This window comes from Nannospalax galili, unplaced genomic scaffold (genome assembly GCF_000622305.1).
Source record: "Nannospalax galili isolate Female #2095 unplaced genomic scaffold, S.galili_v1.0 scaffold473, whole genome shotgun sequence".
NCBI lineage: Eukaryota > Metazoa > Chordata > Mammalia > Rodentia > Spalacidae > Nannospalax > Nannospalax galili.
In genome coordinates, this window is record NW_008334092.1 from 346,196 (window position 1) to 361,031 (window position 14,836).

General features: G+C 42.7%; 1 protein-coding gene across 1 annotated transcript in view; it reads right to left on the reverse strand.

Moving 5' to 3' along the window:
• The window catches only part of Yars (tyrosyl-tRNA synthetase), a gene marked incomplete at its 5' end in the record, with an annotated part of 26,889 nt that extends 12,960 nt beyond the window's left edge, over window positions 1–13,929 (reverse strand). Inside the window, 5 exon segments of the mRNA XM_008829198.1 lie at window positions 3,179–3,271; window positions 7,258–7,338; window positions 10,126–10,255; window positions 13,459–13,634; window positions 13,783–13,929. Of these exon segments, the coding sequence (XP_008827420.1) occupies window positions 3,179–3,271; window positions 7,258–7,338; window positions 10,126–10,255; window positions 13,459–13,634; window positions 13,783–13,929 (627 nt within the window).
• Between the last annotated feature and the right edge of the window lie 907 nt (window positions 13,930–14,836).

Genomic DNA, 14,836 nt, shown 5'->3' on the forward strand with positions numbered 1-14,836 from the left:
ATCTATCAATCATCTTTCTATCCATCGTCTGTCTGTCTATCTATCTATCTATCTATCTATCTATCTATCTATCTATCTATCTATCATCTTCATCTATCTAATGAATCCTCTATCTGTGTGTGTGCATGTGAAGGTCAGGACAACTTGCACAGTCAGTTCTCTCCTCTTACCATGTGGGTCCTGGGGATTGAACTCAAGGTTGTCAGGCTTGGGTGGCAAGCACCTTTACCCTCTGAGCCATCTTACCAGCTCTGTTTAGTTTTGAGATAGACTTATGCTATATAGTCCAAGCTGGCCTCAAACTCATGATAATCCTCCTGCTTCAGCCTCATGGGTACTGGGATTATAGGTTTGCATTATAGCCAACCACTTCTCTCTCTCTCTCTTTTTAAATGTATATTTTATGTATAATTTTTATTTTATGTGTATGAGTGTATTGCCTGCATGTATGCGAGTGCATCCATGTTGTGCAATGCCACAGAGGTCAGAAGAGGGCTGTGGATTCCCCTGGAACCGGTGTTAAGGACGGTTTGTAGCCACCATATGGGTGCTGGGAATTGAACCCGGGTCTTCTGCAAGAGCAGTCAGTGCTCTTAACCACTGAGCCATCTCTCCAGCTCTCACCACTTCTCTAAGAAGTAGTTTTTGTTTCTTGTTTTGAAGTGGGTTTGGGATTAGTGACTAACATTTTTAAATTTTGGGGGGGTCTTTTTGAGACCTGTAGCCCAAGCTAGCCTCAAACTCACTATGTAGACCAGGCTAGCCTTGAAATCAGAGAGCTTTACCTGCCTCTGCCTCCCAAGTGCTGGGATTAAAGGTGTGTGACTACCATATTTTACTTTACATATGACTATATAAATCACCTAAAGTCCTTCTTAAACTGAGCCACCTCTCCAGCCCTGTTTTTTTTTTTTTTTAGATAAGGTCTCACTATGTAGCCCTGGCTGGCTTGCCTCTTCCTCTTTAGTGCTGGGATTAAAAGCATGTGCCACTAGGCCTGGCAACCGCCCTTGAGTTTTTTTAGATAGAATCTTGTTAATCCAGGCTAGCCTCAAATTTGTGATCCTCCTGTCTCAAGTCTCCCAAATAGTGTATACCATCACAACCATAAATACAACACATAGGAGGCAGATTTATTTATTTTTATTTTCAGTGTATGAGTGTTTTGCCTGCATGTATATGCACTCTGTGTATCACAAGAAGGGTACTGGATTCCCTGGAACTGGAGTTACGGATGGTTGTGAGCTGCCATGTGGATGCTGGGAAACAAACATAGGTCATCTGAAAGAACAGCAAATGCTCTTAAACACTCAGCCATTTCTCCAGCCTGGATCAGGAGTTTAAGACCAGTCTTGACTATAGTGAGTTCAAGGCCAGCATGGGCTATAAATAATCTATCTCAAAAAACAAAAACAATGGGGCTGGAGAGATCACTCAGCGGTTAAGAGCACTGACTGCTCCTGTAGACGCTGCTCTTTGAGGGTTCAATTCCCAGCACACACATGGCAGCTAACAATCATCTGAAACTTCAGTTTCAGGGGGATCCGATGCCTTCCTCTGATCTCCTCAGGCCTTGAACAACAGGGGTGCACTTATATACATGTAGGTAATACACTCATACACACACAAAAAAATAATAACAAAAGAAAAAAAAAACCAAAAACAAATAAAAAAAACAAAACAAAACAATAGAATCCAGGAATGGTGGCCCATGCCTTTCATCCTAGCATTCAGGAGATAAAGGCAGGTGGATCTCTGGAGACTGGGGCCAGCCCGGTCTACATAGTGAGTTCTATGCCAGCTGGGACTACAGGGAGATTCTGTCTCAAAAAGATCAAAAACAAAAAACAAACTCCCCACCAAAATAAATAATAACTTCCTAGGTGATTCTGAATGTCAAATTTGGGGAAGCACAACTCAACTTTTCATAACTTTGGAGTCCTTTAATTTCTCTATTTTATGCCTCAAATGACAGGAACAAATGTATACTTTCCCTATTAAGCAGGACTTTCAAATATTAAAAGATATGGCATTAGTTATGTCAAGTATCATTCTAAATATCAAAATGCTAATTGGTAAAATGCAATCACAGCCCTCAAATTTATAGTGAGACTGAATCCACTCCCACTCCTTCCTTCCTGAGTCAGGCTCTCACCATGTAGTCCATCCTCTTGCCTCAGCCTCCAGAATGCTGTGATTGCAAATTTCAGCCTTACTTTGACACCCAGCACACCCAGCAAAGTAAGGCTGAAATTTATCACAGTTCTATGAAGGAAGAAATTAATGATGTTTATTTTAATCAGCAGCAGTACTGTTAGTAAGACTGGACTCCATCAGGACTGTTTATGAGTTGTGATTATAGAAAACCACTATAATTAACTGGCTGACATAAGGTACCTTATGGCCCAAATATTTAGACATTCTAATTTACTAGGTTACTGTTCTTTGGACTCTTCAACATATTTCTTGTTGAAGTTTTCTAGATTCAAGAAATGATGGGGGTTGGGGGGGGCAGCAGTAAGGTAGCTCAGCAGGTAAAAGTGCTTGCTGCCAAGCCTGATGTTCTGAGCTTGATCCCTGGGCAAGGAGAGAACAATTCTCACAAATCATCCTCTGACCTGTACATTTGGGTTGTGGCAGGCACATGCTACAAGCGCACGCACAAATAAATAAATGCAAAAAACCTTTTTAAAAAAATAAATGGTTGGGGGGTAGAGAGATGGCTCAGACGTTAAGAGCACTGGCTACTCTTGCAGAGGACCCAGGTTCAATACCTAGTACCCACATGGTGACTAACAACCATCTGTAACTCCAGTTCTAGGGGATCTAATATCTCTTCTGAGCTCTGCAGGCATTGCACAACACAGGTGCACTTATATACGTGCAGGCAATATACTAATATACATAAAATAATTAAATAAAATACATAAAAATTAATATAAATAAAAAGAAATGGTTGGGGCTGGGGATGTAGCTCAGTGATAGAGTGCTTCCTAGGATGAAGAAAGTCTTGGTTCAATCCCCAGAACTAAAAAGAGGAAAAAGAGGAATCATAACCTTTGAGCTGATGAGATGCCCCTGTGGTTAAAGGACACACACACACACACACACACACACACACACACACACACATTAAATAAAATGCTTTTAGAAATTAAAGAAATGGCTAGCAATTTACCTCTTCTGAAGAGCTCATTTTGCTCCCAGTTAATCCTGGGACCATGGGATTCATCAGATGGATCCGTTTTGCATAGCCAAGTGCAGGGAGGTACTGAGATGAGAAACAACACAAGCAGGGTTAGTGTGAATTCCTCTTCCGTGCTCTCATCTTACACAATCTGAGCAGCAACTTCACAGTGCTATGCATCTCTGATCTTATGAACACATACAGTCTTCAACGGTCATCATTATGTTAGCAGACTTTTTTTTCTTTTCTGAGACAGAGTCTTGCTATGAGCCCTGGTCCTGGAACTCACTGTGTGGACCAGGATGGCCTTGAACTTGCAACAGTCCTTTTGTCTCTTGAGGTATGAGATACCAGGCCAGGCAGTGAGCAGGGTTTTGCCCTATAGCTTTTCTTTTAGCAATCCATTCGAGGCTATTCAACTCCCAATAAAAGAGTAAAAGCTGGAAACACATAGAGCAAAACCACTGCTGGCTCTGAACAGCAATCACTGGAAGGCTACAGAAGGAAAGCTCATCCTCTTTCTCTACAAGGCATGTTTTGAAACCAGGTGCTAAGAAAAAGACTAAGCATTAAACATTCAGGAGGCTGTGTGAGGGGTGATCTTCACTGTCAGGATTTTAGAATCAATGAAGATCTACACTGCTGCATATGTCAGTAAAGATGTTTCCAGAGAGGTTTCACTGAAGAGGGAAAACATGGGCAGAGTGCTTAGACTGAACAAAAGGGTTTAGGGAAACGGGGCAGGAAGATCTGATGAGTACCAGCATTTTTCTGCTTCCGGATTGTGAACTGTGTGTGGCCAGCCGCCTCACACTCCTGTCAAGACTCCCCTACCATGACAGACTCTGCGCTCACTAATGATGGACCAAAACAGATCCTTCCTCTGATAGATTGCTTTTTGCCAGGTATATGGTCATAGTGACAGAAAAAGTAATACAGACTGCCAGGTGGCGAGGATTTGGGGTGGGGTTGAAGAGAAGGAAGGCCTTAAGGATCCCCAAACAAATCCTGTGTCAAAATTCTCCATTGATTTCTTTGTTTGTTTGTTTTTATTTATCATGTAGCCTAGGCTGGCCTTGAACCCCTGAGCCCCTGTACAAATGCTGAGATTATAGGCATACGCCACCACCCTTACTTCTATTGGTTTCTTGGCTGACGGCTGTGCATGCACATGGACTGTTCTATTAGACTCTGGGAGGCTGTAAACCTGACCAGATAGTACTAGGGAGATAAAAGATAAAGGTTCAGTGTGATGAATGCTTTCTAATGCAGAGATTTCATGTGGGAACTCCACAGAACATACCCTATAAATAAGAAACAGAGTGAGAGAAAAATAAAGTGAACCTCCTCCAGCAAGGCCTAAAGCCAACCTTTGAGTGCTAAGTCAGAAATTCAGCAGTCTACAGACAACACAGCAGCCTATAACCACAAGCCAGAGCCTCTACAACAGCTCTACAATCTATTTTTTTAAATTTTATTTATTATTTTTATTTTATGTATATGAGTGTATTGCCTGCATGTAGGTAAGTGCACCCGTGTCGCGCAATGTCCTTCCCCTGGAACTGGAGTTAGGACGGTTCGTAGCTGCCACGTGGGTGCTGGGAATTGAACCCAGGTCCTCTGCAAGAGCAGTCAGTGCTCTTAACTGCTGAGTCATCTCTCCAGCCCCAGATCTACAATCTTTTTAAAACAAGAGAAAAGCAGTACAAACGGGAAATAGAGAACAGTGTCTGATAGTCAAAGTCAAGAGAAGTGGATTCAGAAGCAATCCAGATATTAGCATATGTAGACCAGGAAGAAAAAAGAACAGACAAAATAGTTAAAAACCAGAGACTTGTAGAAGACAGCAAGAGATGGGCTAGAGAGATGGCTCAGCGGGTAAGAGCACTGATTGCTCTTGCAGAGGACTTGGGGTCGATTCTCAGTACCCACATGGCAGCTAACAACTGTCCATAACTCTAGTTCCAGGGGATCTGACACCCTCTTCTAACCTCCACGGCATTGCACAAGACATAAGGTGCACTTATATACATGCAGGCAACACACTCATATGCATAAAAATTATAAAGTATTAAAAAAAAAAGAACTAAATGGAACTTTTAAAATGGCATCATACAGTACTAGGGACTGGAGAGATGACTCAGTGGTTAAGAACATTGGTTGTTCTTGCAGAAGACCTGGGTTCAAATCCCAGCACCCATGTGGCAGCTAACAACTGTCCGTAACTCCAGTCCCAGAGGATCCTCCACGGGCATTGCACAACATGGGAGCATGTACCTACATGCAGGCAATACACACATACACATAAATAAAAATAATAAAAATTTTTTTTTTAAATTTTATTTTGTTTTTTTTGTTTTGAAGCAGGGTCTCCCTGTAGCCCCAGCTATCCTGGAACTCACTATGTAGACCAGGCTGGCCTTGAATTCACATTCTGAGGGGAATGGTTGACAAATTTCAAAATTTGTGATTATTAACCCACAGATTCAAAAAGCTCAGCAAAATTCAAGCAGGAGGGATACAAAAAAAATTAACAGGAGCTAGGTCTGGTGACACACACCTGTAATTCCAAATTTGGAAGGGAGAGGCAAGAGGATTAGTTCATGGTCACCCCTGGCTACAGAAAAGTTGGAATACATGAGATCCTCTCTCAAAAAAAGTCAAACTTCAAGCTGGGTGTGGTGGTGCATGCCTTTAATCCCAGCACTTGGGAGGCAGAGTCACGGCGATCTCTGTGAGACTGAGACCAGCCTGGTCTACATAGTGAGTTCTAAGACCAGCTGGGGTCACAGGGAGACCCTATCTCAAAAAACAAACAAGCAACAACAACAACAACCAAAAAAACCCCAAAATCAGGGCCAGTGAGGATGTCTCAGCAGGTAAACGAACTTTCTGGAAGAGACTGATGAACTGAGTTTGAGCCCCAGACCCCACATATATATATGGAAGGAGAGAACCAACTTCATAGAGTTGTCCTCTCATATCCACACATGCATCCTCACACACTTCACACACATTCACACACACAATAATTTATTACTTAAAAAAAAAAAAATCCAAACCAAATCAAAACAAGCAAAAACCCTCATAAACAAAAAATCCAGACCAGAGGGCTGGAGAGATGGCCCAGTGGTTAAGAGGACTTGCTGCTCTTTCAGAGGACCTGGGTTTGGTTCCAAGCACCCATATGGTAGCTTACAACTGAGCCCCAGACCCCACATATATATATGGAAGGAGAGAACCAACTTCATAGAGTTGTCCTCTCATATCCCCACCTGCACCCTCACACCCTTCACACACATTCACACACACAATAATTTATTACTTAAAAAAAAAAAAAAATCCAAACCAAATCAAAACAAGCAAAAACCCTCATAAACAAAAAATCCAGACCAGAGGGCTGGAGAGATGGCCCAGTGGTTAAGAGGACTTGCTGCTCTTTCAGAGGACCTGGGTTTGGTTCCAAGCACCCATATGGTAGCTTACAACCATATGTAACTCCAATTTCAGGGCATTCAATGCCCTCTCCTGGCCTCTGTGGACGTTGCATGCCTGTCGCGCACTTACATACACGCAGGCAAAACACTCATATACATAAAATAAAAATAAATTGAAAACCTCCAACTACCTCAACAGCTTTTTTTTTTAACTTATTCAAGCTCTTTCCAAGAAAAGAGTATGCATTTGGGCTGATTTCCTTCTAAACCCTGTTAAACCCCATCTCATAGACCAGCAGTTTATATAAAACTCAGGGCAGTATAGATCAACTGCTCTGAGAGAGAACAGTACTCCTGACTGGCAGCACCAGGAAGGAACAAAATCCAACCAGTTCCAGAGCAGCTTTCCAGGGGTACTGAGAGCACGGCTGTTGTAGCAGACAGACCTGGGACCTAAGCATTGCTCAGTCACTGCTATGTGGTACTGGACAACCTCTCCTTTCTCCCCCTCACAGATTGAGAAGCGCTACCTACTGTACATGTGATTATGACTGGTGCCACTAGCATATTATAGTCAGCAAACTTCAGTGCACACCTCTGAGCTCACACAAAAGGAGGAAAGCTGACACTAACCTTCTCTGCAAAGGTGAAAATCTTTCTCTGATCAATACCTCCAAATTGAGCATCCACTTTTAAATATTCTTCATCCAAAGCCTGTGGAAAGAAACACATGAACATTTATCCACTATCTTTGTCTCCTGTGAGTCTGAGACATTAGAAAATCACGTGATTTTTTTCATAAGAACCAGAAAGGAAATAACACACACGAAGCCTCCTTGTTGACTCAAATAGCTGCTAGGTGCCTGTGGCCAGCTGTACCATATGGAGCAGGCTCTGCTCTCAGGATGTTCCTATTCAATCCAGTGTGGAAGGAGTCATGCCAAAGGATCCATACTGAATAAGGCAGCCTGCGATATGTCAAAGAAGAGGCAGAAAGCAGTAACTCCTGCCCACCTGCTTGCAGTCCCAGTTACTTGGGAGACAGAAGCAGGAGGGTGTCTTGAGCTCATCAGTTTAAGACCAGCCTGGGCAATATAGTAACATACTGTCTGGAAAAAGAAAAAAGTAACTCCCAGAAATGAGTGTGGTAAGAACATATGCTTAGTTTTGGTAAGATCCTGGGTTCAATCCCTAGCACCAAAACTGAACAAAAATAAAAAGTTTTGTGACAGGTTGCTCATTTGCAGTATATTCTGATCTTCTGTTTATTATTATTTTATTTATTGTGTGTGTATGTGTGTGGATACACATGCCATAGTGTATGTGTGAAGGTCAGAGGACAACTTGCAGGAGTCTCCTTTCACCATGTGGGTCCTGGAGATAAAAGACAGATTGCCAGGCTTGGTGAAAAGGCCTCACTTAACTCTCTGAGCCATCTTGATGGCCCAGTATTCTGATCTTTTCTATTGCTTTGGTTTAAAAAAGTTTCCTCATTACTTTGAAAAAAAAATTAAAACTGAACTGCATATAGTGGCTCATGCTGTAATCCCGGCAATCAAGAGGCTGAGACAGGATGATCGCTATGAACTTTAGACCAGTCTGTGCTACACAATGAATCAATTGCAAGTCAACTTCCCACCCCCTCATTCACCAACACCAAAAAAAGTGCCAGGCATGGTGGCACATACCTTTAATCCCAGCACTTGGGAGGAGACAACAGGTGGAGCTCTGTGAGTTCAAGGCCAGCCTGGTCTACAACTCGAGTTCCAGGCCAGCTGGAGCTACAGGGAGACCCTGTCTCAAAAAGACCAAAAAAGAAAAAAAAAAAAAAAAAGGCAAAACAAGATTATTAAATGAACAGCGTCTGTCACTCATTACATGCCAGGCCTGGTGCCAGCCCTGATGATTCAGGGATGAATCAGGCCCACATCCTCCCTGCAAGAAGCTCAATTATCTACTTGATGAGAGACACATAAACAGATCATTTCGGCACGGCATGTAAGGGCTAACTACATGTTCATGTAAGGAGCAATGCCAACACCAGGGAAGAAATGATTACCTTGGTCTAGTCAGATGGGTGTAGGAATCTTCTGAGAATCAGACTGTGGGCTGGGCCTGTTTTAAGTATAAGTGTTCTTGACCATGAAGAGGAAACAGTATGAAAAGCAGAAAGGTGTGAAAGGTTTAGGAAAGCGGTGAGTGATTCAGTCTGCAAAAGCAAACTTCAAGAGATTTATAGGATGGTGAGTGAAGAGGTTAGAAAATGAGGTGAGGAGCTGAACATGGTGGCAGACAACACCTGCAATCCCAGCACTCAGAAGCAGCCTGGTCTACATAGTGAGTTCTAAGCTAGACAGGGCTACACAGTGAGACTTAAGTCTAAAAAATAGAAAGAAAGTAGGTAAAGATCATTGTTGTTCTGAGCGTGGAGGTGCATACCTTTAGTCCCAGCACTAGGGAGGCAGAGGCAGGCAGATCTCTGTGAGATCGAAACCAGCCTGGTCTATAAAGCGAGTACCAGGCCAGCTGGGGTTACAGGGAGACCCTGTCTCAAAAAGACAAAAAGAAGTCATTGCCATAGTAGGTCGCCTTAGTACTCTCCTGCCATAATTTTGAGGAGAGAAATGTGACCAGCACTGGAGCTGGCTAACTTGTCTAGTCCAGCTAGCCAGTTTGCCCTGGAGAATCCCTTGTCTCTGCCTCCTAAGTGCTGGGATCAGAGTCAGCTTGCCACACCTGCCTAGAAGTCTACCTAGTTTTTTTGTTTTGTTTTTGTTTTTGAGACAGAGTCTCATTATGTAGCCCTGATTGGTCTGGAATTTGCTATCTAGATTAGGCTTGTCTCTAATTCACAGAGCCTGCCTCTGCTTCCCAAGTGCTGGGATTATAGGGGTGCACCACTATGCCTGGCCCTTAAATTTTTGGTTTTGAATACTTGGTTCTAGGGATCAAAAGCAGGAAAGCAGACCAGGCATAGTGACACATGCCTTTGATCCCAGTACTTGGGAGGCATAGGCAGTTGGATCTCTTGAGTCTGAGGCCAGCCAGGGCTATAAAAAAGTGAGACCCTGTTTAAAAAAACACACCCACAAAAAAAAAGCCAAAACAAAAAACCCTAATCAATCAATCAATCAATCAATCAACCAACCAATCAATCAATCAATCAATCAATCAATCAATCAAACAAACCCAAAGACCTAGGAAAGCATTCTATCACTAAAATATACCTGAAGTCCTTAACTTTAGTTGTTGTTTCTTGAGACAGACTCTGGGTATATAGCCTAGGTGGACCTTGAACTCACAATTGAGCAATATCTTAAAAAACAGATAGGAGATGGGGTGGGGGACTTACAACTGAAGTATACAGAAGAAGTGACAGGAAAGAAGGCTTAGAGCCTGGTGAACAGTAAGCACGTGGGTATTGCTGGTGCCCTGAGAGGCTCGTCTGTCATTAGAAACAGAGCAGAAAGGTTAACTGGGGTACTTCACCCTCTCCAGTACCTGCAGTCCGGGGTACAACAGACCACTCAGTAAAGGGTGCTCCACCTGCTTTACAACCTCAGCTCCAGCCTTCTTGGCATCATGTTGTGTGACCACAGAAGACAGTCGGTACACATCCAGTGTGTACTCTCTGCAGGGGAAAGGGGAGAAGACAGCCATAAGCCTGGGCCCAGACCTGTTTCCCAGGGACCGTCCTCAAGCACATTACTTTAGTCCCCTGAGCTTAGGACATTCTAAAGACAGCACTACTCGATAACTTCTACAATGTGAACAGTCTATCCACTCATCCAAAGTATTACTTTATGTTTCTATTTTTCCTTTTAGAAGAAGCTTCTTCTGACATCCGGCTTCCTTGCGGTTCTCTAGTCTCTTCTGGAATGCCTACTCAATAAATATTAGACTTTCTGAATCTCTCTTCCATGTCTTTAAAAAAAGTTTTAAATGTATGTAAAAAATATGAATACAAAGACTAACACACAGTTTAAGCAAAAAATGACCTAATAATACTTATGCTTTCCCGATCCTACCCCATGTCCATCTCCTCTGGAGAAACTACTCTCTTGAACTTGGTGCTGCTTTCCAGTTTTATGTTTGTATCTAGAAACAGTATGCTGTAAACAGATAGGTATACCAGCACTTTAATCCTAGCACTCTGGAGGTAGCGGCAGGTGGGTCTCTGAAATCAAGGCCAGCCTGGTCTATATAGTAGGTTAATTTTTGTCAACTTTATTACTTTTGTTATTTAAAAGCAATTATTTATTTTATGCATAGGTGTGTCTTGCTTGCATGTGCGTAAGTGCACATGCAATGCCTGAGAGGGTCAGAAGAGGCACTGGGAGCCCCAGAAGTGGAGTTAATAGACAGTTGTTAGCCATGTGGGTGCTGGGAGCTGAGCCTGGGTCCTCTAAAGCAGCCTGTGCTCTTAACCATTCAGTTATCTCTCCTACCTGTCTCTCTTTTTTTAAAGTTGCCATTTTGGTAACCATGTGCAGTTTTCACTATGATTTTAATCTATTTCTTTGAATAACAACTAGAGGTTATTATTTTTTCCATGTGATTACTGGTCATTTGGGATTCTTTTAAGAAATGCCTAGTTAAGTCTTTTTCTACTTAACAGACTCAATTTTTAATTTAAAAAAATTATTTTTAAATATGTTACTATCTGCATGTATGTAAGTGCACCTGTGTCATGCAATGTCCATGGAGGTTAGACGAGGACATCAGATCCCTTGGAACTGTAGTTATGGATGGCTGTTAGCTGCCATGTGGGTGCTGGGAACTGAACCCTGGTCCTTTGCAAGAACAGCCAGTATTCTTAACCACTGAGTCATCTCTCCAGCCCCTAAATTCAACTTTTAAAAAACAATTCTGGCTGGGTATGGTAGCGCATGCCTTTATTTCCCACTCTGTGAGATCAAGGCCAGCCTGGTCTATATAGCAAGTTACAGGTCACCTGGGGCTGCAGGGAGACCTTGTCTCAAAAAACAAAAACACCCCCCAATTCTGTAATTTAAGAAATACTGGATAGTAATCTTTTGTCAGTTACATGTATCGTAATGATCTTGTCCCATTTTGTGGCTTGCACTGTGTGTGTGTATGTGTGTGTGTGTGTGTGTGTGTGTGTGTGTGTGTATTGTGCCTGGAACCAAGAACTTTTTCATACTAAGCATTCATTCTACCACTGAGTGACAGCTCAGCCTGTGGCTTGACCTTTTATTTTACTTTTGATGTCCAGGAGGTCTTAGTTTGGGGTGGGAGGTTGCTGGGAATTACACCCAGCGCTTTGCATGGCAAGTGTGCACTCTACCACCAAGCCATACTCTTAGTCTCAGGAAATCATCATTTTAATGTAGTTCATTTCATCAGTCTTTTTCTGTGATTTGAGCCTTTGATGTGTACTGCTTAATTATGCCAACTTTGTGATCTTAACTCATTCTTTTTTAAAAATATTTTATTTATTTATTTTTTTAAGTGTATAAGTGTATTGCCTGCATGTATGAGTGCATCTGTGTTGTGTCGTGCAATGCCATGAAGGTCAGAAGAGGGCTTTGGATTCCCCTGGAACTGGAGTTAAGGACAGTTCATAGCTACCTTGTGGGTGCTGGGAATCGAATCTGGGTCCTCTGCAAGGAGCAGTCAGTGCTCTTAACCGCTAAGCCATCTCTCCAGCCCCAAGATCTTAACTCTTTCAAGGTGCAAGTAATTGTCAATGTCCCACTTAAAAAACCCCTATTCTGGGGCTGGAGAGATGGCTCAATAGTTAAAAGCACTAACTGCTCTTGCAGAGGACTAGGATTTAGTTCCCAGGACCCACATAGGCAGTTAACAACTGTCCATAACTCCAGTTCCAAGGGAATCCAATGCCTTCTTCTGACCTCTGCTGGCATTGTATGACATGGGTGCACTTAAACACACATGCAGGTAATACACTCATACATTAAAAATAATAATAACAAAATATATATATGAAAACCCATATTCTTTTTTTTTTTTTTGGTCTTTTTGAGACAGGGTCTCTCTGTAGCTCCAGCTGTCCTGGAACTCACTATGTAGACCAGGCTGTAGATCTGCCTGCCTCTGCCTCCCAAGTGCTGGGATTAAAGGCGTGCACCATCACACCTTTAATATATAGAAAACCCATATTCTACACATTCTAAGATGAATATATCTTTTTTGGGGGGGGCCTTTTTGAGACAAGGTCTCCCTATAGCCCCAGAACTCACTATGTAGACCAGGCTGGCCTTGAACTCACAGTAATCCACCTGCCTCTGCCTCCCGAGTGCTTCTAAGATGAATATATCTTAACATTTAGCATCTTTGAAACAGTCTGATAAATAAGGATGCATACACAACTTATTTTAAGGTATGGCCATCTCTTGGCATCTGCAGGGGACTGGTTCCTGGTACTTCCTTGGTACAAACAGCCAAAAATGTTCAGATCTCTTCCTGACATAAAATGCACAGCATTTCCATGTAACCTCCTCACAATAAAAATTGTTGGGGGAAGTGAGAAATGCATCCTTCTTTCACATTTCTTTTATCATGTGCTGAGGCTGGAAGAGAAAGGAGGTTGGATTGCTTCCACAGGCTATGGGCTCTGCAAGGCTGAGGCTTTGTTATGGCTACATTTATATCTGCAGCAAACACTATCTAGGTATTTCTGAGTCAGTACATTTTTCATTGCGTGAATTAAAAGGACAAAAAGTATAAATTGTTCAATGGTTCTTAATAGGTAGTATCAAACAGCTTCCAACACAAATTTAAAGAACACCTGGACTCCACAGGCCTGTAATTAGCAGGGAAAACCAGAGCCACGGGTGATCAAGCACTTACTTGCTGAGCTGGTAATCAGTGCCTTTGATAAACCTGAGCTTCTCCAGGGGCACACCAATGCTCTCCAGCATTGCCTTGATCACATTCTCATAGTAGGTGGTTCGGAGTTCTAGAAGTTCCCATGGGGCTTTCATGTTGTCCAGGTATGCATGAAGGTCCGCAAACAGAATCGTTACCTTGACAGAAGCATTAAAGACCACCCAAATGTGAATTTGTCCTGGTGCTTCCAAACTACTTCCCTGTCCCCACTCCTGCTAAGTATCTCTTCCTGTCATTTCCCAAGGACAACTTGGGACAGTCTGAGGTGACAGCCTGAGTTCTCACCTCACATCCTGCCTTCAGGAAGTCAGCAATCTTGGACATGGGCACAAAGTAAGCCACGTGTGGCTTCCCTGTGGTCGCTGTGCCCCAGTAAACTTTAAGTTCTCGCTCCTTCAGTATCTCCTTCAGCTTCTCTTCCCCAAGAACCTCCTGTTGTGGAAGCAGAAGAGCTGGTTTAATGCTGGTTCCCCACCTTGCTCATCCTTTACCCTGTGACAAGGAAAACAAAATCATGTGTCACAGGGGGTTCCAGGCTCAGAGCCTGTGGGCACACGTCACTGGAGTCCAGCCATGTTCTCAGTGCTGAGAACCAACTCAAGCTGTTTTTGCTGCCGCTAGGGCCTCTCCCAGGAAATGACATTGATGCTAGGGTGTTGGGGACACATACCTCCCCCTACCCCCCCTCTTACCCTCCTCCCTCTCGCAGCCACCTTCTTGAAGTAGCTATCTCCCTGGTCTCATTTCCTCATGTCCTGTTCCAATGTGAATTCCATACTCCTGTGAGGTTCATGGAAGACCTTTGGGTGGCAACTTCCATGAACACATTTTAGTTCGCTCCTTCCTTGAAAACACTCTTTTCTGGCTTCCTTATTCTCTGAGTTTCTCTCTTCACTGGCTGCTTAGATTTCTTTGCTGTTCTTCCTAATCATTAAATATTAGCAATCCTTAGGATGTTAGTATTTTCTCTTCTGATTCTTTTTAGTTTTGAGACAGGGTCTAATGTAGCTCAAGCTTGCCTCAAATTTGCTATGTAGCTGAGGCTGGCATTGAACTTCACATCCTCTACCTTTGGAGTGTTGATATTATAGTGCTACCATGTGTGGTTTATGCAGTGCTGAGAACCAAATCTGGGGCTTCATGTATGCTAAGCAAGAACTCTATCAATAAAGCTACATCTCCGTAGCTAATTCCACATTTTTCCCTCTCCCTTTGCTTGCTTCAAAGCAGTACAAATATAGATAGATAGATAGATAGATAGATAGATAGATAGATAGAGGGATAGATATAGATAGATGATATATAAAATAGATGATAGATAGATAGATAGATAGATAGA